General features: G+C 44.5%; 1 protein-coding gene across 3 annotated transcripts in view; it reads left to right on the top strand.

Annotated features, from left to right (window-relative positions):
• The window catches only part of LOC115470953 (protein CBFA2T3-like), a 168,999-nt gene that overhangs the window by 90,575 nt on the left and 50,775 nt on the right, over positions 1 to 27,649 (top strand). For 2 of the 3 annotated variants that reach the window (XM_030204596.1, XM_030204597.1), the window contains exon 2: positions 20,185 to 20,328. In XM_030204596.1, the coding sequence (XP_030060456.1) occupies positions 20,185 to 20,328 (144 nt within the window). Of the gene's footprint in view, positions 1 to 7,842; positions 7,848 to 7,971; positions 7,977 to 20,184; positions 20,329 to 27,649 lie in introns of those variants that run through there. The other variant, XM_030204598.1, reaches the window with a different exon arrangement.

The following is a 27,649-nucleotide window of genomic DNA, read 5'->3' as shown; positions in this document are numbered from 1 at the left end:
CTTGTGGTGGAAACTGTGAGCCCTCCAAAGCTCTCCAGAAACCCACTGTACCCCTTCACCCATAAGGGCTATTGTAGTGGTGTACAGTTGGGGGTAGTGGGTTTTGGGGGGCTCAGCAGACAAGATAAGGGAGCAACGGTGAGATGTGTACCTGGTAGCATTTATTTGAAGTCCACTGCAGTGCCCCCTGTGTGGCCAGTCTACTAAGAATGCTGGCTCTTCCTACATCCCAATGGCTTGATTTTGTGAGATTTTCACTTGGACATTTTTTTTTTCAAAAATGGTTCAAAAAGATGAACGCACAGAGCATAAAAGCATCTAGCAAATAGCCGCTTTTGCAAAACGTCCAAAGTTGGACTTAGATGACATATTGAAAATGCCCCTCCATATGACTGTTTCTTTATTAAATAGGTTACAATTAGGCACCTTACTACTACTACTACTACTTAACATTTATAAAGCGCTACTAGGATTACGCAGCGCTGTACAGTTTAACAAAGAAGGACAGTCCCTGCTCCAAGGAGCTTACAATCTAAAGGACGAAATGTCACACATAGGTGATGTGATAGAGCTCCGGAATTTTCTCTTCCATTGTAATCTCTCTATCATGAGTCCTTTGTGGGTCCCATTTCTCTTCCCTGTCTACACTCATTCCCTTGATGCTCTGTTCAGCTCCCATAGCTTCCAGTTCCATCTTTATGTTGATGACTCCTAGATCTATCTTTCTACACCACAAATTTCAACCTATCAAACGTTACTACCTGGAGAAAGCTCCACAGGCATCATGAGCTTAATGCAAACCAGACAGAAAATCTCATGTTTCCTCCCAAATCCCTTTTCTCGTTCCCTTTTTTTCTACTTCAGTAAATAGAACTATCCCAATTCCCCCAGCCTGAAACTTTGGAGGTCATGTTTGATAGCTCCTTCTCTGCATTCATTCAAAACACAATTAAAACGTGTCACTTCTTTCTCTGCAACATCACCAGTTTCCTTTCTTTTCTTCTGAGCACACTTCTAAAACCTGCATCTTTCATCTCTTCTGCAGTGCTCCAGGGTCAAGAGTTAGCTCAAACCATGGACCTGCTCTGTTGAAGAATGGCAGTCCTACCCTTGAGTCATAGACACAAGAACCTAAGAATTGCTATACTGGGTCAGACCATGGATCCATCTATCCCAGTATCCTGTTTCCAACTGTGGCCAGTTCAGTTCGCAGGTTCCTGGCAAACTCCCCAAAAGTGAAAAGATTCCGTGCTAATGACCTCAGGATAAGCAGTGACTTTCCCCTATTCTATCATAATAATATTTTGAGGACTTTTCTTCCAGGAACTTGGCCAAACTTTTGTAAACCCAGATATGCTAACTGCCGGTACCACTTCCTCCGGCAGCGAGTTCCAGAGGTCAACTATACGCTGAGTGAAGAAATATTGTCTCCTATTTCCAGCTGTGTTATTTCAGAGACTCACAACTTACACTACCCAAGCTATAAACCTGTTCGATATAAATTGCTCTTTTCCTCATCCTTCTCCTATGTCAGCCCAAAGTCTTGGAACAGTCTACCAAGAGATTGCCGACCATCAAATTTTCAAGAAATCCTTAAAAACATTTTTGTTTGAGAAGGCTTATCCCAACTACATCACTCAGTCCACACCTTCTTCCTCTTGACTGAACCTGTTTCAAACAGTTATTCAGTCACTACCCTCTTTGATATGTAACTTTATGTACATTTTGTAAGCCGCATTGTGCCCGCTTTTGTGGGAAAATGTGGGGTATAAATGTACTATAAATAAATAAATATTTGTTTTAAATATAGCACTATGCAATGTCATGGCATGTCCCCTAGTCTTTCTACTTTTCAATAGTGTAAACAATTGATTCATATTTACCTGTTCCACTCCACTCAGGATTTTAAATACCTCAATCATATCCTCCCTTCTCCGTCTCCTCTCCAAGCTGAAGAATCCTAAACTCTTTAGCCTTTCCTCATAAGAGTCTTTCCATCTCCGTAATTTATTTATTCATTCATTCATTCATACTTTTATCCCACAATTATCCAAAAACAAGTTTCAGTTCAATGTGGCTTACATTTAACAGTTGTTAGAGATTACATTGATTCATATGTTTTACAGTGGTTGGCAAGATAACCATTAGTGCATGTGGAATAGTCATTTGTTTTCGTTTTATTGATTAGGATTTATTTACCGCCGTTTTGAAGGAATTCACTCAAGGCGGTGTACAGTAAGTACATAAGTACATAAGTAATGCCATACTGGGAAAAGACCAAAGGTCCATCGAGCCCAGCATCCTGTCCACGACAGCGGCCAATCCAGGCCAAGGGCACCTGGCAAGCTTCCCAAACGTACAAACATTCTATACATGTTATTCCTGGAATTTTGGAGTTTTCCAAGTCCGTTTAGTAGCGGTTTATGGACTTGTCCTTTAGGAAACCGTCCAACCCCTTTTTAAACTCTGCTAAGCTAACCGCCTTCACCACTTTCTCCGGCAACGAATTCCAGAGTTTAATTACACGTTGGGTGAAGAAAAATTTTCTCCGATTTGTTTTAAATTTACTACACTGTAGTTTCATCGCATGCCCCCTAGTCCTAGTATTTTTGGAAAGCGTGAACAGACGCTTCACATCCACCTGTTCCACTCCACTCATTATTTTATATACCTCTATCATAAGAATAGATCAAACATGAGCAATAGGCAATTACAGCAGTAAAAATATTTCTTGAGAAGATATGTCTTAGTTCATTTCTTAAAAGAAAAGATACGCTACAGTTAGAGGTTCTGTTGTGTATTGTTGTTCCAGAATGATTAGTGCATACCTGTACTCTAGTGCATAAAATCATCTATGGTGAGACCCCGGGATACATGACAGACCTCAATGACCTTCCAGCCAGAAACACCACAAGATCAACACGCACACACCTAAACCTACACCACCCAAGCTGCAAAAGAATTAAATACAAATCAACCTACGCATCCAGCTTCTCCTTTATAAGCACGCAACTGTGGAACGCACTACCAAACACCTTGAAAACAACGCACGACCTACCAAACTTTGGGAAATCACTAAAAACTTACTTATTCAAAAAGGCATACCCTGATGACCCAACTTAAATGCCTCGATCCCACAACACAACGAAACTAAGACTCGAATTGATCACAACTCAACCCTTCCTCCTTATTCCCTGATGTGTTCATCCTACACGAACCTTCTACATTGTCACTCTGTATCTGCTATACCGGAACTGGCGATCGCCATCACGGTTACTATGTAAGCCACACTGAGCCTGCAAATAGGCGGGAAAATGTGGGATACAAATGCAATAAATAAAAATATTTTACACATAGAAATCACTTTGGTCACCCTTTTTTCAGCTTTGTGCCGGTATTATGTTGAAGGAAAGACCAACAATCATGTCCCTGAGTCCTCAGATTGACCCCAGACCCGTAAAGAAATGGCTTTCCACAAGGGAATGTTCCCAGAATGTTGAGAGGTGCCAAGCCCCATGCTACAGTCCCTGACCTATATAACACACAAACCAGGACTAAGAGCCACCAAGTATTATACAAAATTGTTGTCACAGGATTCACCAATATAATTTTCAAATATATTTTTTTGAAGTAGAGTACCCTCAGATATTCTTCCACTGTTACTGCAGTCAATGAAGCTGCTACATGGTGGTATAGCACTTCTTTCATTGGGTTACTCTACAATTGTAAAGGGAAACTTTTTAAAAAAAAATCTTTTCTTTTGCTTTCCAACACCATGTTTTATTTTACGGAAGTAAGTCTCACAAATGTTGGTTGTGAAAGGAGAAAGAGGATTCCTTGGCCTTAACCCTTGTCCCTGAGGAAAGCGACTGAAACCCGCGGAGTCGGGCGGTTCCAGAGGAAGGCGTATCAGGAACAATGAGAATTTAGTAGTGTGAGGCGAGGTGAGATAAGTGCACAGTTTTTCACCATATATATATATTATTTTTAATTGGTGTGAGTTTTATAGCACTATGGTGTTGGGAAGCAAAAGAAAAGATTTTTTTTTTAAAGTTTCCCTTTACAATTGTAGAGTAACCCAATGAAAGAAGTGCTATACCACCATGTAGCAGCTTCATTGTCTGCAGTAACAGTGGAAGAATATCTGAGGGTACTCTACTTCAAAAAAATATATTTGAAAATTATATTTGTGAATCCTGTGACAACAATTTTGTATAATACTTGGTGGCTCTTAGTCCTGGTTTGAGCGTTATATATTTGATGTTACCAGAGACATTGATATTATTCATTCGTTTTCTGTTGGTGGACAGTCCCTGACCTGGCACTGTTTCAGTCTTCTCATCTGAGCTGTCTGACTGCTGGTGAGCACTTACTGGTCTCTTTAATTGTTGTTATTTCCAGACCAGCACTGGGGCCACTTCTACCTTCAAGAGGAAGGAGTTATCCTCACTCTAGATTCCGATGGGGTATGGATTTATCTTTGCAACCCCTTTAGTGAAAGAACTGATGTTCCTTTTTTTCTGCTACTTCTGTGATTTTAAATAAACTCTGTTTCTAATCTGAAAGAAACCATTGATTCATAGTAAACAGCCTTGTAGCCTTTGGTAAAAGGTGGTTTAGAAATTTGAGAAATAAGTAAATAGCTTCTTTTTGGAAGCTGACATCTTCAAGGTCTTCCGTTGAACTTTCCCTCTGCACTAAAGTCTATTTACATTTCCGCTACTTTTCTTCTTCAGTTCCTTTATATTTCAATTTATAGGCAACTCCTTCCCCCCTTCAGAAAGGATCTAGACAGGCAAAGTACAGCATCAGGCAAACTGGGAGGTTGCCCTTGGCAGCAGCTGTAGTCAAAGCAAAACTAAAGGCACAGAAGTTAAAAGATCCATCAGTGTCTAATTTTATTCACCTGGAGGGAGGTGGGCACGTTTTTATTTCAATATTGCTCTTTTACAGGCTAAGGCTAAGAAAGCGAACAGAATGTTGAGTATTAGGAAAGGGATGGAAAACAAACACGAGGATGTTATAATGCCATTGTATCGCTCCATGGTGCAACCGCACCTTGAATGTTGTGTCCAATTCTGGTCGCCGCATCTCAAAAAAGATATAAAGGAATTGGAGAAGGTGCAGAGAAAGGCGACGAAAATGATAAAAGGGATGGAACGACTTCCCTATGAGGAAAGGCTGAGAAGGTTAGGGCTCTTCAGCTTGGAGAAAAGGCGGCTGAGGGGTAATATGATAGAAGCCTACAAGATAATGAGCGGAGTAGAGCGGACGGATGCGAAGCGTTTGTTTACACTTTCAAACAACAACAAAACCAGGGGACACAAGATGAAGCTAGAATATGGTAGATTTAAAACAAATAGGAGAAAGTTTTTCTTTACTCAGCGTGTAGTTGGACTCTGGAACTCGTTGCTGGAGAATGTAGTGACAGCAGCTGGCCTTACGGAGTTTAAGTGGGGTTTGGACAGATTCCTGAAGGAAAAGTCCATTGAACATTATTAAATATACTAGTAAAACATGCCCGTTTCTTGCGCAAATGAAACGGGCGCTAGCATGGTTTCCTTCCGAACCTCCCCCCCTCCCTACTCACCGCTTCGGTGTTCTGAAGGCACTGACTGCCATTGTTGCGGACCTCGGCACGCCACCTTCATTCTGCTGTTTCATTGGTTGTGAAGCCACTGACGCCATTGCTCCGCCCTCAACGTCATAACGTTTGACGCGAGGCGGGGCCCCAACACAGTGATTTTGGTGGCTTCACCACCACGAAGGCTTCGGAGCGGAAGGAAGTGCCCGGAGGACCTGACAGTGACGCCAGTGTCCTCAGAACGTTGAGGGTGAGTTTTATTATATAGGATATTTTTTTTGTGTGTGGGGGGGGGGGGGGGGGTTGCCAGGTTCTTGAAGCCTGGATTGGCCGCTTGATGGACCCTTGGTCTTTTCCCAGTATGGCGGTACTTATGTGTGTTCACATACACGTACCCATGCCAGTAATAGTACATGCTTTTTTTGCAAAACCTCTGTTGCATAGATCTTCCCTGGGGTATAATTTAGCAGAGCAGGGCGGTCTTATCTCGGAGGTCAATGCGCAGTTAAACTGTGAAACTAGTGGCCAAGGCTGATAGTACAACTCAGTTAAAAAAGGAGGTTTGGAGAAGTTTCTGGAGGACAAGGCCACTAGCAAACATTAGCCAGACAGACTTGAATATTTCCACCTCTTACTTCTGGGAATGAAGAACACGGAATAGACTTTTCTGCCGAGATCTACCGGGTATTTCCAAGAGTCGTGGAGTAGCCTGCTGTTGGAGGCAGAACGCTGGGCTGCAGGGGTCACTGATCTCACCCCTCCATGGTATTCCTTATGTAAAAGCACAGTGGAGGAAGAAAGGACCCCCGTTCCAGATGAGCTAATAACCAGGGGTGAAATGAGCATTTATAACCATGAAAATATGGACTATCCCAGGACCTCCTAAGCAGCAATTCAGAGATATGGGAGGTACAGACATACTTAGAAACATCCACACAAAGATACACACTTGCACATTATTGGAATCATTTTTAAGGTTGAATAGGCCAAATGTTTTCATTTTATCTAGTTTCCTATGCATTCATGGGATTTTTCATTTTGTTTGGGGCATTTTTCAGAGGCAATATTCATAAATAGTGCACCTTACTGAGTAATAAAATTCGCTTTTAATCAATAGTGTACCCTATTGAGTAATAAGATGCACTCTTAATCAATAGTGCACACTACTGAGTAATAAAATGCATTGTTATACAATACTGCACTCTACTGAGAACTAAGACTCACTGTTAAGTAATAGTGCATTCTATTGAGTAGTAAGATGCACTGTTAATCAATAGTACACCCTAATGAGTAATAAGTTGCCGTGTTAACAATAGTGTACTCTACTGAGTAATAAGATGCACTGTTAATCAATAGTGTACCCTACTGAGTAATAAGATGCACTGTTAATCAATAGTGTACTCTACTGAGTACTAAGATGCACTGTTATACAATACTGCACTCTACTGAGAACTAAGACTCACTGTTAAGTAATAGTGCATTCTATTGAGTAGTAAGATGCACTGTTAATCAATAGTACACCCTAATGAGTAATAAGTTGCCATGTTAACAATAGTGTACTCTACTGAGTAATAAGATGCACTGTTAATCAATAGTGTACCCTATTGAGTACTAAGATGCACTGTTAATCAATAGTGCACACTACTGAGTAATAAAATGCATTGTTATACAATACTGCACTCTACTGAGAACTAAGACTCACTGTTAAGTAATAGTGCATTATATTGAGTAGTAAGATGCCGTGTTAACAATAGTGTACTCTACTGAGTACTAAGATGCACTGTTATACAATACTGCACTCTACTGAGAACTAGGACTCACTATTAAGGAATAGTGCATTCTACTGAGTAATAAAATGCATGGGATACTCCAAGCTAGGGCTGAGGGTGAGTCTCTGAAATAACACAGCTGGAAAAAAGGATATAAATGAAAACAAGTGTTTATTTAATTGAATCCTGAGGCCTGTTACATCACAGGGCCAGGAACACTGCCTCTGTAGTTCAAGACGAACAGTCTGGCTGGCAGGTCCAGAACACAGTCTGTGGCTGGTGGGGCTACCACGTCCCAAATACAGCCGGTAAGTCCTTCTCGGTTCTTCTCTGACTTTTAGGTTCTGGCTCCAGCCAGACCTCAGAGCAAAGGTTTACAAGTCTCAAACTGGAAACAAAAGTGGCTTACCTCAGCCAGGTCACAATCATTAAGTATGTTGTAGTAGCATATACTGGAGCTTCAATTCTTCCTTCCCTGGGCCTCCTTATCCTCAGTCTGTTCCTGTCCTTTATACTTCCTGATTTTGACTCCACCCTTCCCAGCTCACTTCCTCCCAGGGCAGGACTAGTATTCTTAAGGTGGCTCAGGCTATCTGAGGGTCTATTCTTAATGGTGAGGGACAGTGTTCTATAACCTCCCTTACAATGCACTATTAAGCAATAGGATGGTCATCGGTCCACTAGTTCCAATAGGATGAAAGATGAAGAAACATGCCACACTGGGAAAAGACCAAAGGTCCATCGAGCCCAGCATCCTGTTCCCGACAGCAGCCAATCCAGGTCAAGGGCACCTGGCAAGCTACCCAAACGTACAAACATTTTATATAGAAGTTATTCCCGAAATTGTGGATTTTTCCCAAGTCCATTTAGTAGCGGTTTATGGACTTGTCCTTTAGGAAACCGTCTAACCCCCTTTTAAACTCTGCCAAACTAACCGCCTTCACTACGTTCTCCAGCAACGAATTCCAGAGTTTAATTACGTGTTGGGTGAAGAAAACTTTTCTCCGATTTGTTTTAAATTTACTACACTGTAGTTTCATCGCATGCCCCCTAGTCCTAGTATTTTTGGAAAGCGTGAACAGACGCTTCACATCCACCTGTTCCACTCCACTCATTATTTTATATACCTCTATCATGTCTCCCCTCAGCCGTCTCTTCTCCAAGCTGAATAGCCCTAACCTCCTTAGTCTTTCTTCATAGGGAAGTCGTCCCATCCCCGCAGACACAGTGAAGAAAGTAAAGAACCTTTATTGTAGAAAGTCAGATACAGCGTTGCCTGACATATCCGGGTGTCACCTGACAGGGCTTCCTCAGGGCCAATATATACTAAAGGGTATGTAAAAACAATCTGACTAGTTCCAAGCCACGTTTTATGTATTTATATGTACTATATTGTATGTATGTATTTATTTATTCATTCACTTATATATATATGTTTATTTATTTGCATATCATTTTACATATACAAATGAGTTTATGTTGATTTCTAGTTCATGTTTTATTAATGAATATGGTGTTTTTACCAGTTATTTTAACAGTCAGTCTTTGTATTATGATTTATTTTGATTTATGATTAATGCGTGTGTCTCCATTACTAACTAATGTTTTTGTTTATTAATATATATTGCCCCTAAAGCAGCCCTGTCAGACGAAACACAGCCATGTTGGGCAGCGTTGTATCCAAATTTCTACAATAAAGGTTCTTTTCTTCACTGTGTCTCCTTCATCCTCCATCCTATTAAGCAATACTGCACCACTGGGTAATAAGATGCATTGTTAAGCAATAGTGCAGTCTATTGAGAAATAAGATGCACTAGCAAAGAATAGTGTACTCTACTAAGCAATAAGATGCACTATTAAGCAATAATACACACTACTGGGTATTAAGATGCATTGTTAAGCAATAGTACACTGTATTGAGTGATAAGATACACTATCAAAGAATAGTATACTCACTGAGTAATAAAATGCACTATCAAGGAATAGTGCACTCTTCTGAGTAATAAGATGTATTATCAAGGAAAGCAATAGTACACACTACTGGATAATAAGATGCACTATTAAGAAATAGTATACACTACTGGGTAATGAGATGCATTGTTAAGCAATAGTGCAGTCTATTGAGAAATAAGATGCACTAGCAAAGAATAGTGTACTCTACTAAGCAATAAGATGCACTATTAAGCAATAATACACACTACTGGGTATTAAGATGCATTGTTAAGCAATAGTACACTGTATTGAGTGATAAGATACACTATCAAAGAATAGTATACTCACTGAGTAATAAAATGCACTATCAAGGAATAGTGCACTCTTCTGAGTAATAAGATGTATTATCAAGGAAAGCAATAGTACACACTACTGGATAATAAGATGCACTATTAAGAAATAGTATACACTACTGGGTAATGAGATGCATTGTTAAGCAATAGTGCACTCTACTGAGTAATAAGGTGCAGTGTTAAGCAATAGTACTCTATGGAGTAATAAAGATACAATATCAAGGAATAGTGCACTCTACTGTGTGATAGGATGCACTATTAAGCAATACAGCACTCTACTGAGCAATAAGATGCACTATTACGCAATAGCACACACTACTGGGTAATAAGATGCATTGTTAAGCAATAGTGCACTCTATGGAGTAATAAGATGCACTATCAAGGAATAGTGCACTCTACTGAGCAATAAGATGCACTATTATGCAATAGCACACACTACTGGGTAATAAGATGCATTGTTAAGCAATAGTGCACTCTATGGAGTAATAAGATGCACTATCAAGGAATAGTGCACTCTACTGAGCAATAAGATGCACTATTACGCAATAGCACACACTACTGGGTAATAAGATGCATTGTTAAGCAATAGTGCACTCTATGGAGTAATAAGATGCACTATCAAGGAATAGTGCACTCTACTGAGCCATAAGATGCACTATTATGCAATAGCACACACTACTGGGTAATAAGATGCATTGTTAAGCAATAGTGCACTCTATGGAGTAATAAGATGCACTATCAAGGAATAGTGCACTCTACTGAGCAATAAGATGCACTATTATGCAATAGCACACACTACTGGGTAATAAGATGCATTGTTAAGCAATAGTGCACTCTATGGAGTAATAAGATGCACTATCAAGGAATAGTGCACTCTACTGAGCAATAAGATGCACTATTATGCAATAGCACACACTACTGGGTAATAAGATGCATTGTTAAGCAAGAGCAACGATATTGTAAAAACAGAAAAAACACCATTTCCTCTATCATTTTAAATGCATACGCATGCCCTAGTAATCTAATAAAGTACTATCTCTGTGTAAACCTTGTTTCCAACACAAAAAAAGGGTTTTATAAGATTGAGAGACTGCCTGTCTGAAAAAAAAGAGTGTGCCTATTTTGCACGTAGGTGTTCCCTGGGGTGTAGTTTGGGTGAAGCTGCGGCAGAACTGCGATGTACATGAATATTTCATAAAACGCCAGGTACACACACACAGCAAATACTCACATTTACACCTTATCTGGAGTGGAAGTACATTTGTGCATAGGCGTTTGCATGCTATAGGAGCTGGTTCTGGGAGCCTATTTGGTCTTTTCACTTACATGCCTTATAAAATACTCCCCACATATAATAGTTACACGGTTCTTTCACGTCTCTGCTTCTCAAATCAGTTTTCACGCGCTGGGATGCAAGCTCAGAAGCCTAACATCAGACTTCTAAGCTGATCTCGCTTCCATTCGTAGGATGAAGGTTCCTCCTTTGCGCAATGTAGCTGGGATATGGGTGAGAAGACTGAAAATAAAGCAGCGAGTTTAAAGTGTTAACTCACAAAGATAAGTTAACTCAATGCAACTTCCACTTTTGATCTAGCTTTAGGCTATCGTTTCAGATTCTGCAGCTTTCCAAAATCCTATAGATTATATATAGATATAGCTAATTTTGTGCAATTTAGATGTGATAAGTATGTAAACGTTTGCGGTGTTTGCTATACATGTCTCCTTTTCGGTTTAAAATGTTTGTTTTTCAGACTAGAAATTCGAATTTGCATGCTTGCACAAATATATATAATAGAAATTTCTCTATGCTTATCCCATGTCCCATCCCCGTTCCGCCTCCTCTACCCCTCCTTCAATGCTTACCTACCCTTGTTCATACCTCTCCTACTCCCTTTACCCTTGCCCTTCTCTACCTACTTATTTCTTTTATTATTCTGATATACTTAACTTATTTTTCTTCATCAATACTCTGTAATCCCTGTTACTATATAAGCCGCATTGAACCTGCTCTGAGTGGGAAAGCGCGGGGTACAAATGTAATAATAAATATAAATAAATAAATACTTACACGTGCGATGGGACAGTCCTGCAACATTGCAGATCTACATTGGACTGCTGACTTTTCCAAATGCAAGCTAAGGCACTCATATTTCAGATAGGCCGATAGGTTCCTTCAGAGTACACTCTCATGGATCTTCCTCCACCCCCATCCCGCTCTCTGTTGGAGTCCCCCAGGGATCTGTCCTTGGACCCCTTCTTTTTTCAATCTACACCTCTTCCCTGGGCTCACTGATCTCATCTCATGGTTTCCAGTATCATCTTTATGCTGATGACACCCAGCTATATCTCTCCACACCAGACATCACCGCGGAGACCCAGGCCAAGGTATCGGCCTGCTTATCCGACATTGCTGCCTGGATGTCCAACCGCCACCTGAAACTGAACATGTCCAAGACCGAGCTCATCGTCTTTCCACCAAAACCCACTTCTCCTCTTCCTCCACTCTCTATCTCAGTTGATGGCACCCTCATCCTCCCCGTTTCATCTGCCCGCAACCTCGGAGTCATCTTCGACTCCTCCCTCTCCTTCTCTGCGCATATCCAACAGATAGCCAAGACCTGTCGCTTCTTTCTCTTTAACATCAGCAAAATTCGCCCTTTCCTCTCTGAGCACACCACCCGTACTCTCGTCCACGCTCTCATTACCTCTCTCCTTGACTACTGCAACCTACTCCTTACTGACCTCCCACTTAGCCATCTATCCCCCCTTCAATCTGTTCAGAACTCTGCTGCACGTCTTATATTCCGCCTGAACCGATATACTCATATCACCCCTCTTCTCAGGTCACTTCACTGGCTTCCAATCAGATACCACATACAGTTCAAGCTTCTCCTTCTTACCTACAAATGCACTCAGTCTGCAGCCCCTCATTACCTCTCTACCCTCATTTCCCCTTACGTTCCCGCCCGTAACCTCCGCTCACAGGACAAATCCCTCCTCTCAGTACCCTTCTCCACCACCGCCAACTCCAGGCTCCGCTCATTCTGCCTCGCCTCACCCTATGCTTGGAATCAACTTCCTGAGCCCTTACGCCAAGCCCCCTCCCTACCCATCTTCAAATCCTTGCTCAAAGCCCACCTCTTCAATGTTGCTTTCGGCACCTAACCTTTATACCTTTCAGGAAATCTAGACTGCCCCTATTTGACTGACTGTACATTTGTCCTTTAGATTGTAAGCTCCTTTGAGCAGGGACTGTCCTTCTATTTTAAATTGTACAGCACTGCGTAACCCTAGTAGCGCTTTAGAAATGTCAAGTAGTAGTTCCTTCCCCAGAGAGCTTGCATTCTACCTGAGGCTGTGGAGAGGGAGCTTTCCTGACTGCTCTATCCAATGGGTCACTCACACTTCTGCGGTGGCAGCTGTCTCCGACGGACTTTGGAATAGCCCGGAACTATTACAGGCATCCTCTGCTATGGACCAGGAATTTTAGAGATGGTTTTTACTACTGACTGTGAGATAACCCAAGGACCTTTCCAAATATAGCATTAGCTGCTGTGAACCCTGGATAATATCTTCTGGGGTACAAATACCAGGCTTTATTTAGAGCTGACAGTGGTTCTGACAGGGCTTCAGTTCATCTCAGAGCAGTTGTAGCAGATTTGAGAATGTGCCTCAGATAAGGTTTATCAGCCCTTATGATCCTACGTGGCAGTGACTTGACACCTGCGGCTCACTCGTACTGTACCAGGCCTGAGAGTCCATGTTTGGTTCTGGTCACAGCGCCGCTAGAGCAAATCAGATGAGAGGTGCCAGCTGGCAACACACTTGTGCCCATCTGTCAACCAGTAGCAGGGAAAAGAGCGAGAGGGTGAAGGGAGAGAGGGAAGAAACAGAAAGAGGAGCGGGAAGGGGTGAGAGAGGTGGTAGGGGTAAGAGAGACATCTCACCCCACGTTAGGATGGGCCAATCCATCATGGTTCTCATTTTTCGTTTTGTTTACTTAAGAAAATCAGACTTACAACTCCATTTAAACAATCAGACAAAACCAGCACTGGATCTACCTGTTCAGGATGACTAGAGCAGCCTTTCTCAAGTGTGACACCAAGAACCGCAGACATGTCACGAGAACTTTGATATAAACAGCAAACCCTTGCTTTCCCTAGCAATCCCAGGAGCCTGCAGGCTAGGAAGAGAGCAATGCAGAAATCCCTACAACTGCTCCCTTATTCTGCTTTCCCACCCCCCCAGCCATCACTGCCTCCACCAGCACAAGCTGGGAATGTTGCAGGTCTGCTTCTCCCCCACAGGTAAATCAATATCCTCCATCTGTTATTACATAAGTACATAATAAGTACATAAGTATTGCCATACTGGGAAAGACCAAAGGTCCATCAAGCCCAGCATCCTGTTTCCAGCAGTGGCCAATCCAGGTTACAAGTACCTGGCAAGATCCCAAAAATGTACAAAACATTTTATACTGCTTATCCCAGAAATAGTGGATTTTCCCCAAGTCCATTTAATAACGGTCTATGGACTTTTCCTTTAGGAAGCCGTCCAAACCTTTTTAAAACTCCGCTAAGCTAACCGCCTTTACCACATTCTCTGGCAACGAATTCCAGAGTTTAATTGCACATTGAGTGAAGAAAAACTTTCTCAGATTTGTTTTAAATTTACTACATTGTAACTTCATCGCATGCCCTCTAGTCCTAGTATTTTTGGAAAGCGTGAACAGACGCTTCACATCTACCCGTTCAACTCCACTCATTATTTTATAGACCTCTATCATATTTCCCCTCAGCCGCCTTTTCTCCAAGCTGAAGAGCCCTAGCCGCTTTAGCCTTTCCTCATAGGGAAGTCGTCCCATCCCCTGTATCATTTTTGTCGCCCTTCTCTGCACCTTTTCTAATTACACTATATCTTTTTTGAGATGAGGCGACCAGAATTGAACACAATATTCAAGGTGCGGTCGCACCATGGAGCGATACAAAGGCATTATAACATCCTCATTTTTGTTTTCCATTCCTTTCCTAATAATACCTAACATTCTATTTGCTTTCTTAGCCGCAGCAGCACACTGAGCAGAAGGTTTCAACGTATCATCAACGATGACGTCTAGATCCCTTTCTTGGTCCGTGACTCCTAACATGGAACCTTGCATGATGTAGCTATAATTCGGGTTCCTCTTTCCCACATGCATCACTTTGCACTTGCTCACATTAAACGTCACCTGCCATTTAGATGCCCAGTCTTCCAGTCTCGTAAGGTCCTCTTATAATTTTTCACAATTCTCCTGTGATTTAACGACTTTGAATAACTTTGTGTCATCAGCAAATTTAATTACCTCACTAGTTACTCCCATCTCTAGGTCATTTATAAATATGTTAAAAAGCAGCGGTCCCAGCACAGACCCCTGGGGAACCCCACTAACTACCCTTCTCCATTGAAAATACTGACCATTTAACCCTACTCTCTGTTTTCTATCTTTTAACCAGTTTTTAATCCACAATAGGACACTACCTCCTATCCCATGACTCTCCAATTGCTGTCACTTACTATGTTTCTATATGACATGGGGATGAAGGAGAGCAGGGACTCAGGGGGGACTCACAGAACTGGGTGGGAGTGTGAGGACTTTGTGACCAAATGGAAAATGAGAATGGTGGGAGCGGAGACTAAGGGATTGATTAGGGATTCAGGGATTGTGTGGCAGTGAGGGCAGGACACCAGGGTGGGGTGAGGTGTAAGGGTGTATTTGTGCCAGAGCCGGTGGTGGGAGGCGGGTATAGTGCTGGGCAGACTTATACGGTCTGTGCCAGAACCGGTGGTGGGAGGTGGGGCTGGTGGTTGGGAGGCGGGGATAGTGCTGGGCAGACTTATACAGTCTGTACCCTGAAGAGGACAGGTACAAATCAAGGTATACACAAAAAGTAGCACATATGAGTTTATCTTGTTGGGCAGACTGGATGGACCGTGCAGGTCTTTTTCTGCCGTCATCTACTATGTTACTATGTTACTATGTATTAGTTCTACTGAGGTATTTGAGACAAGGCATAGAAAGGTAGCAGGGGGAGTGCTGAACTATGAAGGATATGGAAGCACTGGAGAAGGGGTAGGAGGAAAGGGCTGACAGAAAGAGGAAACAGAAATGCTGAATATATTGGGAAGTTAAGTGGATGGAGGCCAGGAAGGAGGGATGTGTGACAGAGATGGAGCTGGGCTGGAGAAGAGACAAGAGGCAGAGAAAGGTATATTTATTTATTTTCTGAGACTTGGCATGAGGGCTGGGGTGGTGGTTGAGTGAAGAGTTGAAAATAGGGTTCCAGGGATTGTGTGAAAGACAGAGAAGAGAACAGAAGGCTGGAGAAGGAATGAGAGCCCAGGAGGGACTGAATTGACTGGGGAGGAGTGAAAGTGGAAGTGGAAAGTTAGTAGATAGGGAAGAAGTGAAAAGGGGGAGAGTGAAAGGAGAGGTGGAATCGAGAGGCAAAGAAGAAAGAAATAGAGAAAAAAGCTGGAAGGGAAAGATTGATATCAGAGAAGATGTAGGGAAAGAAAGGAGAAGGCAGAGGAAAAAGAGACTTTGTAAAATGATTTAGGAGATGATCAACAAAAGGAGAGTGGAAAGAGATCGAGACCACCCCGATCAGAGAAATTAATTGCCCACACAACAGTGGTTAAAAAAAAGGATTTAAGTTTCAGTTTTTAGTGATTAAAAATATCAGTTTTGGGAATGTGCATTTCTTATATCTTTTGCTTGGTATAGAAAGAATTGATATTTTACTTTTATCTCTCCTCTGTTAAACTGCTCACAGAGACTGTGGTTTCTTGGGATTTCCATTTCTAATTTGTGGTCCTTTATTCTCTGATTGGTGAGGGTTGACCTCTGTTCCCTGTTTGATGGAGGTGAGAGATTCTGCTGGTATTTACTTTCTGAGTGGGGGTCTTTAAGGGTTTCACTTGTTCGGCTTCTCCACTAGGAGGTTCACTAGGAGAGTTAATGCTATGTTTAGTCTAGGGGTTCTGAGTAGCTCATTTGCAAGTTTTGTGTCAATGGAGAGATTTTTTTGTTGCTGTTACTGATGTGCTAACAGAATTTGAATATATTGTTATTTTGTATGGTAAGTTGTAAAGGGAAAGATCCTAGCTCAGTATAGATTCTAACACAGGTTAAGAAAATCTTTGATTCCATCAGGTACAAATCAAGGTAAGGTATACACTAAAAATGGCACCTGTGAGTTTATCTTGTTGGGCAGACTGGATGGACCGTGCAGGTCTTTTTCTGCCGTCATCTACTATGTATGTTCAATTCCCGGCTTATAGTGCAATTTCCCATAGGAATCGTAGCAGTTTACAATAAAGATTCAAATAAAATTTAAGATTTTATTAGATAAAAATACTTATCAAATATTTATTTATTTATTATTACATTTGTACCCCGCACTTTCCCACTCAAAGCAGGTTCAATGCGGTTTACATAATAATATGGATTACAGAGCATTGATAGAGAAAAAATAGGTTAATTATTGCAGAATAATAAAAGAGATAGGTAGGTAGAGAAGGGGAAGGGTGAAGGGAGTAGGAGAGGTATGAGCAAGGGGAAGATGAGCAATGGAGGAGGGGTAGAGGGGGCGGGAGGGGGATGGGACAAGGGAAACGTATAGGGAAATTAGGTGGGACTGGCTGCATGTGTGTTCATGATAGTCAGGATGTCTTTCACTTGTAAGGACAGATGTTTTGAGGAAAGGATACTTTCCATACACATTATAAAACTTATGCAAATGCATTTCACAACAACGTTTTGTGGACTGACTCCAAGCTGTGAGATGGAGTTTTCACTTGTCTCAGCCACTCACCCTCTACATAAGAACAGCCATACTAGGTCAGACCAATGGTCCCTCTAGCCCAATATCCTGACTTGCAAAAGTGACCAGTCCAGGCACCCAATTAGTAGCAACATTCCATGCTACCAATCCCGGGGCAAGCAGTGGCTTCCCCCATGTCCATCTCAATAACAGACTATGAACTTTTCATTATAGGTGAAAACCGAGGCCGGCCATCTCTAAGGTCGGCGATCTCAACATGTCGGTCGACCTAAATGTTGAGATTTGGTATTGAAACAAAAGATGGACGCCCATCTTGTTTTGATAATATGGGATGCCCCGCCCCTTCGCCAGGGTGCCCGTAAGGATGGGCGCCCAGTTCGATTATGCCCCTCTTAGTAACCTATGGAAACTTTGTAACTCTAAGTGCTTTGAAAATGAGCCTCAGAGTAACCTATGGAACTTTGTAAGTCTTTCAAAATGAGTCCCTTAGTAACCTGTGGAAACTTTGTAACTCTAAGTGCTTTGAAAATGAGCCCCTAGGCCTTGTACTGGACTCCTTATTGACATTTCATATACAGATTCAGAATTTATCTAAGAACCATGTTTTTTTACACTGCACAAGTTGAGAGCAATACGGGCCTTATTTTATCAAGAAGATTTTGCAAGACTAATACAGCAATTAATTCTATCACAGCTCGACAATTGTAATACTTTTTTTATACAGGTCTAACGAGTAAAAATTGCACAAGAACACCTGGGCTAGAATGATCTTTAAACAATCTGAATTCACTCACGTGACCCCCTCTACTGCTAGCTCTCCATTTGTTGCCAATATGTGTGCGTACTGAGTTCAGGTTCGCTTGCCATGTATTCAAAATTTTGCGTGGCCTGGGATCAGCATATTTAAATAACTTAATTTTTATAAGAAACAAAGGTCCTTTAAATAGGGCTGTGTATCACTTTTTTTCATTTAAAAATGTATCATTAATGAGGGTTCTAGAATCATCATTTTTTTTTTTTTTTATCAAGCAGTGTCATTTTGGAATGCTTTACCAAATTAGATAAAATCTCAGTTGTCTTGTGGCTTTGCAAAGTACTTGACATCATAATTGTATAACTTTTTTGATAGAGTTTTTTATTTTACTGTATTGTTTTATTCCAGTGGCGTAGCCAAGGGTGGGCTTGGGTGGGCCTGGAGCTCAGGCCCACCAGTAGCAGCACATCTATGATGTGGCCGGCAGAGATTCCCAAGCTGAAAACTCCCAACAACTGTCCCTCCTGCATACCTTAAAAATAGCAGATCTTCACTTGCAGGAAGCAGCGACTGATACATACTGTTTACACCGGCCCCACAGCCTTCCCTCTGACGTATTTCTGCCTATGCCGAAACAGGAAGCTGCATCAGTGGGAAGGATGTGGGGCCTACATGAGTACTGTGTATTAGTTGCTCCTCACTGCCGGTGAAAATCTGAAATTTAAAAGGTGTGCAGGAGAGGGGGGTATATTTGAGAGACCATATGGCATGCAGGCGAGAGCAGAAACCAGATCACCTTTGGGATGGGGTGGGGTTCTTCTGCCCACCCATCTTGGGCCCAGGCCCACCCAAAATTGGGTGTCTGGCTACGCCCCTGTTTTATTCCCTCTATCTTTTCGTAAACTGCTTTGGACCAAAATAATGGGATTTAGCGGGATATAAGAGAGTAGATTGGATTGGATTGGAGATAAAGTGACTCCCTGGGTCACACAGAGAGTCATTGACGGAGGACCTGAAGCACAAAACCTACCAGGCCAGCAACATGCGTTTTTGACCGGTTCTAGCCGGTGTAGCGAGCATGGAGCTCAGCGAGACATGCACAAATGGGTTCTGCGGGCACTTTTCCTGTCACGGTAGCAGCCAACGTGAATCGAATGTACTATTCAAATGTGCATTCCGAGTGATGCACAGCTGTTTTCTGAGTGAGGCACAGAAAGGACCACCTAACTTTAGGATGAAATTTTTACGGGTGGTGAGGAGCTGTCGTTGCATGATGGCTGCTTCTTGGTGGTGCAGTCAACAGGATGCTCACATGTGGAAGGATCCCATGTACAGCACGAGAGGTTGTGGATAGTAGCAGGTCAGGTTGTTCCAGGAGGGCGCTGGTACGGGCTCAGTTTCCTCAGCTGCTGCAGCCCCAGCTCCCCGCTGCCGGGCCAAAGAGTGCCATCATGCAGGATCTGCAGCGCCTGCTTGGGCTCCTCAGTGCAGATCTGCCCAGAATGATCTCAAGCAGCCAGTTCCTGCTAGGGAAGGTCGCCACGGACTGCAGCTCCATGATACTGCCGGGCAGAGAGAGCACATCTCTCCAGAAATCGGACTCACTGCCAGCACTGCTATGTAGAGCCTGTGCATAAAACTCACTTGTGCCACTGAAATGTTTGAAAAGAAAAACTACACGTGGCTTGTATGCGTGTTTGAAAGCCATAGTGAAATGCTGTGGAGGGTGTCCATAGGCTGTTCTCTTCAGGGCATGTGCATAGCAGCCACACTTACCGATTGACTGCTATGCACATGCCCTGACCTAAGCTGCACGGTAAAAGCCCATGCAGCTGCTTTGCCTGTGATTTTTTTTTTCTTTTTTTTAAGCATTGCTCACTATTTCCAGGACACTGGCCTTATCTGACTGTCTTGGCAAATCCTCGGGCGGGAATTCTCAGTCTTACATTTCTATTCTCACCTCCTACAGATAAGAAAGAGAAAGTAGCAACAATGCCCGACTCACCAGCAGATGTGAAAACTCAAACCCGATCAACACCACCCAACATGCCACCTCCACCACCTGCCGTCACCCAAGGAGCAAGCCGCAACCCTTCCTTCACGCCAAACACAGGTGAGTGACTCCAGAGCATCTCCTGAGACTCTGTACTGGGGCTCATGTACCAAGAACATAGGAAATGAGAAACGTCCCCTGAGGAGCCCAGGGTCCCCCAGGTGCAAAAATGGATGCAGGGTAGTACACCAGAGCAAACCAGACAGAACAGATCATCGCATTCATCGCACCTTCTGATATCTTCCGAGGGGGGGGGGGCCGGGGGGCAAAATTCCTCGGGCCCAGCCTCCAAGGGGGGGCCCAGCACCAGCAAGCTGCATCCTGCCTGTCTGCTTCTGGGCAGTGGCATAGCTACAGGTGGGCCTGGGTGGGCTGAGGCCCACCTAGTTAGGGCTCAGGCCCACCTAACAGTAGCACATGTTTAGCAGTAGCTGTTGGGGATCCCAAGCTCCGCAAGCTGAAGACTTCCCCGATGGTAACAAAAGCACTGCTGTCCACAATACTGGCACCTGTGCATGCTCCGTTTTCAGTGCATGCCTGCTGCAGACGGCTAAGGTGGAGGGAAGCATGTTCCCGCCAGCTGAGATATTTTTTTTGGTGTGTGTGGGGGAGGGAGAACACTTGGTGCACACCCACTTCTTGCCTAGGCCCACCCAAAATCTGCTGTCTGGCTACGCCCCTGCTTCTGGGTCTGTCCTCTCCCCTACCTCTGCCTATCACCCAGGACCCGGATGATTGCATTAGCGCAATATCACTTTAATGCACTCATCTGGGCCCTGACTCCCGGTACGGACAGGAGCAGGAGAGGACCGACTGTGGGAGCAGGCAGGCAGGAAGAGGCTTCCTGGGTCTGCGCCCCCCCCCCCCCCCCCCATTGGAAGCAGAGACAAAAAGGAAAGCAGCAGTCCGGTTCTGCCCCAGGTCCAGCTGTGTCTCTCGGCGGCCCTGCTTCCTATTGGGTCTCGTCTTTCAACAAGTAAATCCATACTCAAGTGTTACAAGACAAAAAAGTGCCACACAGACCCAAGCGTACACAACAGCATTGAGTCCAAATGTCTGTATCTGCTCTCATATCATTTTCTGTGTTCGATGTCACTGACCAACGCTAAGAAAACAGGTAAACAATCGATAAGAACTGATTTGTGAGCAGAGAAACCTTCCCCTGCATAAGAACAAATGTGTGTCACATGTGCTTATGTATGCCTGTTACATGTCAGTGGCTAAGTGTGGGGGAGTTCATATGAACACGTGTGGTGTATTCTGTACACCTGTCCTCTTATGCTTGTGAATAAGTGTGTGAGGCAGTGCGTGTAGGGTATTGTATATGCGTGTTGCACATGTTTGTGAATAAGTGCGTGGGGCACTGTGTGTGCCTGTCACATTATCATGTGTTTGTGGATATTTGTGTTGGGTATTGGGTACACCTGTCACACATGTGTCACATGTTTGTGGATAGTGTGGCGGGTATTGTGTACACCTGTCACATGTGTTTGTGAATAAGTGTATGGGGCAGTGTGTGTGCCTGTCACATGTGCTTGTGAATATGTGTGCAGGGGATTATATATGTGTGTTGCACATGTTTGTGAATAAGTGCGTGGGGCACTGTGTACCTGTCACATTGTCACATGTTTGTGAATAAGTGTGTGGAGTACTGTGTTTGCCTGTCACATGCGTTTGTGGATGTGTGTTGGGTATTGTGTACACGTGTTTGTGAATAAGTGTGTGGGGCACTGTGTGTGCCTGTCACATGTGCTTGTGAATAAGCGTGTAGGGGATTGTATATGTGTGTTGCACATGTTTGTGACTAAGTGTGTGGAGTACTGTGTTTGCCTGTCACATGCGTTTGTGGATGTGTGTTGGGTATTGTGTACACGTATTTGTGAATAAGTGTGTGTGGCACTGTGTGTGCCTGTCACATGTGCTTGTGAATAAGCGTGTAGGGGATTGTATATGTGTGTTGCACATGTTTGTGACTAAGTGTGTGGAGTACTGTGTGTGCCTGTCACATGTGCTTGTGAATATGTGTATATGGTATTGTGTGTGCCTGTCTGTCTCACCTCTTTCTCAGGGCACAGACTTGATCCACCATTCCTGTGAGCTGAGCTCCCAGCTGTGTTGACTCAGTTGCCAGATGTTCCCTAAATGGAAAAGGATTGTGGTCACCTCTGAGCTAATGGGTTACATTTTATTAAAACTGATCTTGAGGACAGACAAGCTGCAGAAATTCTAGATGGCTGTATAAACTGATGCATTTGTGTGCCTGGCTGTTTGTATGTGTGTGCACATGTATGAGTGTGTGTATCATGTATGCACATTGCAGTGTATACATTGATGCATATATGTGTGTGTTTTATCTATGCACATGACAGTGTATAGATTGATGCACATGTGTGTGTGTGTGTGTGTGTGTGTTGTATATGCACATGGTGGTGTATACATTGATGCACATGTGTGTGCTGCTACTACTACAACTAATCATTTCTGTAGCGCTTCAAGATATACACAGCGCTGTACACATTAAATGCAGCTACTTTCTCTGTTACTAGAGGGCAATGGACTTGCCCAAGATCACAAGGAGCTGTAGAGGGAATTGAACACAGGTTACCAGGATCAAAGCCCACTGCACTAACCATTAGGCCACTCCTCTACTCCATGTGTGTGTGTGTATTGTGTATGCACTTGGCGGTGTATACACTGATGCACATGTGCATATGTCTTGCTGTGTCTGTATCTGTGTGCGTGTGTACATGTGTATTCCTGTCTCTAAGTGTGTGTGTGTGTGTGTGTGTGTTGTGTATGCACATGGTGGTGTCTACACTGATGCACATGTGTGTGTCTGGCTGTGTAGGTGTGTACTGTGTATGCACATGGCAGTGTATACGTTGAAGAACATGTGTGTGTGTGCATGCTTGTGTGTGTGCCCATGTGCATGTGTACACACGTGTGTGTATAAGTGTGTGTATTGTGTATGCACATGGTGATGTATACACTGATGCATGTGTGTGTGTGTGCGCACGTGTGCACATGGCAGTGTATACACTGATGCATGTGTGTATGTGTGTGTGTATTGCGTATGCACATGGCGGTGAATACACCAAGGCACATGTGTGTGTGTGTGTGTGTATGCATATTGCAGTGTATACACCGAGGCACGTGTGTGTGTCTGGCTATGTGTTTGTGTACATATGTAAGTGCCTTGCTTTGTGTTTGCGTGTGTTTTCCTTCTCCTGACAGGAAGGAGACCGCTCTGAGATCTGAACAGACCAAGGCTTTTATTTTTGTACTGCATCCCAGTGACTATTAGCAGCCAGCTGCTGCTCCCTGGCATGGTGCCATCCCTTCAGCTGTTCTATTTATTTTCCAGCCGAGAGGTTTAACAGGCAGCGCCTGCTGTGGTGCCTGCGCGGCCAGGACCCAGCAGCGGACAGCAGCATGCCGGCTTTCACAGGACACAGGGCAGTCTAGTGCTCTATAATTAACTCTTGGTCCGCCTTTCTCTGCCACTGGAAATAAAGGTGCAAGTGATGTAGAGATGCTTGTGTGCCCATCCTGCCCGTTTGCTTTGTTACCAGCAGCAGCAGCAGACAGGCTTAGACTGTGCCCCAGAATGCCATTCTGAAGCTCGCACCAAAAAGCAGCATTGCCCTGAAATTAAACAGTAGCCGATTTGAAACAAATTTAACAAAGCGTTTTTTTCTTTCACCGCACAATTAAGCTGTAGAATTTGTGCTTGGAAGATGTGTCTAGATGGGTAATAAAGATGGCTTAGACAAGGCTCTGGGGACAGGTTCATGCCAGGTAGACTTGGGTGTTGTCACCTCTTCTGAGAGTAAGGAACAGAAAATGAATCTGTCCTTTCAGATCTGCCACTTCCAAGTGACCCAGATGGGCTACTCTCGGAGGATGCTGGGCTTGTAGAACCTTGGTGTGACCCAGGGTGGCCCATGTCATAGGCTTATAGATTTGATACACCGCCTTTCTGTTGTACAACCAATATTTGCAGAGACAAATAAAGAGGCCAGAAAAAATAAAAATGGTTGCTTCCTTTGCTAAAGAAATATTTAATCGTAACCTTTAGTTAATGAACACACCTCAAACGGTGACTTACTTACAGTACAGCAACAGACAATCTACGTTTCAAGAATTTCTGGATTTGAGTTTCACTGAGCCCAAGCGGACTTATCAAAACAGCGCAAATCCATCAACAACTTTGGCTGGTTTCTGAGATACACGTGAACATTTTTGCATGACATATGTTAAGGGTTACCATATGTCCGGATTTCCCCAGACATGTCCTCTTTTTGAGGACATGTCCGGGGCGTCCGGGCGGGTTTTGCCCGCCCACCTGTTTGTCCAGATTTCTGGACAAGCAAGCGGGCGGGTGAGCAGCGCCATAGGACTCCCCTCCCCTCTCCTTACTTACTATCTGCCCTGGTGTTCTAGTGACCTCTTTGGGGCAGGAAAGAACCCCCTCTTTCCTGCCTGGAGCGCTGCCTGCCCTTGCCCTGCATCCTTCTCAGTCTCGGCTCGGGATTCAAAATGGCCGCCGAGAGTTGACGTGGCCTCGCGAGACTTCAACTCTCGGCGGCCATTTTGAATCCCGAGCCAAGACTGAGAAGGATGCAGGGCAAGACAGCGCTCCGGGCGGGAAAGAGGGGGCTCTTTCCTGCCCAGAAGAGGTCACTAGACCACCAGGGCAGTAGATAGTAAGGGGAGGGGAATATGTGACAAGGGGGAGGGGAGGGGAGGTGATGGGGGGGCAGGGGAGGGGAATATGTGACCCAGGGGGAGGGGAATATATGACAGAGGGGGTGATGATGCGAAAGGGGCAGGGCGTGGGCAGGACAGGGACGGGACATGTGTCCTCTTTTTAAGAGGACAAAATATGGTAATCCTACATATGTTTAAAGTTGTGCTGCACGAAAAAATTTCATTTGACAGATTCAACCAGCAGAGGAACAGAGAGGGGATCAGCAATGCCTTTCTCTCTCTTTAGCGCCCCCATGTGTCCAGACTGACTAATAGACCAGAAATGGTTTCTCTCATTATGTGGGTAGGTGTGTTGGTCGTGGAGGGGCATAATCGAACGGGGGCGCCCATCTCTAAGGGCGCCCATCTCCGGGGACGGCCCCGAGAAGGGGCGGAGCCAACCGCATAATCGACCAAGATGGGCGCCCTCATGTCGATAATGCGGTCCGGGGCCGCCCAAATCCCAACATTTAGGCCAACCTTAGAGATGGGCGCCCTTGGTTTTTGCCTATAATGGAAACTGAGGGCAGCCATCTCAAAAACGACCAAATCCAAGGGATTTGGTCGTGGGAGGAGCCAGCATTCGTAGTGCACTGGGCCCCCTGACATGCCAGGACACCAACTGGGCACCCTAGGGGGCACTGCAGTGGAAATTGCTCCCAGGTGCATAGTTCCCTTACCTTGGGTGCTGAGCCCCCCCCAAATCCCCCCAAAACCCACTACCCACAACTGTACACCACTACCATAGCCCTTAGGGATGAAGGGGGGCACCTACATGTAGGTACAGTGGGTTTTTTGGGGGGGGTTGAGGGCTCACATTTACCACCACAAGTGTAACAGGTGGGGGGGATGGGCCTGGGTCCGCCTGCCTGAAGTGCACTGCACCCACTAAAAACTGCTCCAGGGACCTGCATACTGCTGTCATGGAGCTGGGTATGACATTTGAGGCTGGCATAAAGGCTGGCAAAAAATGTTTTTTAATTTTTTTTTTGGGTGAGAGGGGGTTAGTGACCACTGGGTGAGTAAGGGGAAGTCATCCCTGATTCCCTCCGGTGGTCATCTGGTCACTTGGGGCACCTTTTCGAGGCTTGGTCGTGAAAAAAAATGGACCAAGTAAAGTCGGCCAAATGCTCGTCAGGGACGCCCTTCTTTTTTCCATTATCGGCCGAGGGCGGCCATCTCTTAACCACGCCCCCGTCCCGCCTTCGGTATGCTGCCGACACGCCCCCGGGAACTTTGGCCGGCTCCGCAACGGGAAGCACTTGAGTGCGGCCAAAATCGGCTTTCGATTATGCCGATTTGGCCGCCTCTGAGGGAAGGGCGGCCATCTCCCAATTTGTGTCGAAAGATGGCCGCCCTTCTCTTTCGAAAATAAGCTGGATAGGCACATAAAAGAAAAAGAGGACAATTCCCTAAAAATTAAAAACCCTGGAGGACATATCTGAAGAAGTCTTAAAAGAGGGCATATGGTAACCCTAGTACAACCAAAGCAGTTTACATTGATTATATTCAGGCACAAAAACAGGAAGTGGATTTTTCTGTTTTGGTATATCTGTGGGGTCAGCATGCCCTAGGAGCTGCAGATCTTACCTGAACAGCAAGAGAAATTCCTTCTGCGCTGCAATTTTGCTCACTTGCCAATGACATTTAGAGCGGAAAATTCTTTTTAGGCAGGAAATATTTACAGCACCCTCTGCATCATATCCTTACAACCAGGGCCGGTCTTAGCAAGTGCGGGGCCCTATGCAGACCAATTTGGTGGGGCCCCATCCTAGCCCCGCCCCGCCCTAGAGCCTGGAGGTGAGCCGTCGCGCTGCAACTGTCTGTCGTCGCCATTGGGGGTGGGGCCGTCGCTGCCTGGGCTGGCTCGCTGGCATCGCTCAGTTAGTTGCCGGGGTCCGGGGACTCGGGAGCTGACGGCGGGCTCAGCGGGCCCAAGCCGGGGGTGGGCGCTGCGCTGGTGGTGGCAGCAGCGGAGTGGCCGAGCCGCGGGAATGGGGATCATCTCAGGCGACTAAGGCGAGCAGCGGCAGAGGTCGGAGTGGAGGCACGAGCGAGGCAGAATTGAGGCATGCTGCACGGGGCCCCCTTAGGTGCGGGGCCCTATGCGGTCGCCTTGGTCGCCTCTGCCTAAGACCGGCCCTGCTTACAACAAGCCACCGACACAGTCTGAGCTGAGTGAGAATACAACGGCAGCAGACAGACAGGTAAATTAGTGATTAATGCAACTAAAAGCCGCCTTTGATTTTCAGAGACATAGTAAAAGGAGTGTTCCCAGGAAAGGAAGGGGTTAACAGCCCACGCACACTTGATTTTCAGATGGGCTGGTGCTATTTTTGTCCACTGATCGTTTGCCCGCACAAACAGCAGGTGTGGATGAATGCCAGTGATTCTCGCATGCACACATCATAGGTAAATTTCCTTAGACATTTTCCTACAGTGACCCTCACTAGAACAGCCTCATCCACTGGCAAAGCTGCAGGATACTGGAAATTATACCCGCCATGTGAAGAGAGGAATTGGGTCAGATAGAAAGATGCAGAGACCACAGAGTGTAATGGTTTATGATCACAACCTACAGGTCCATTCATAAGGAGAGAAAATGTATTAAAATATCATTCAAAGAGAGCAC

The sequence above is a fragment of the Microcaecilia unicolor genome, chromosome 5 (genome assembly GCF_901765095.1).
Source record: "Microcaecilia unicolor chromosome 5, aMicUni1.1, whole genome shotgun sequence".
NCBI classification, from domain to species: domain Eukaryota; kingdom Metazoa; phylum Chordata; class Amphibia; order Gymnophiona; family Siphonopidae; genus Microcaecilia; species Microcaecilia unicolor.
Note: the sequence above shows the minus strand (reverse complement) of the source record. Positions and strands in the feature narration are given on the sequence as shown.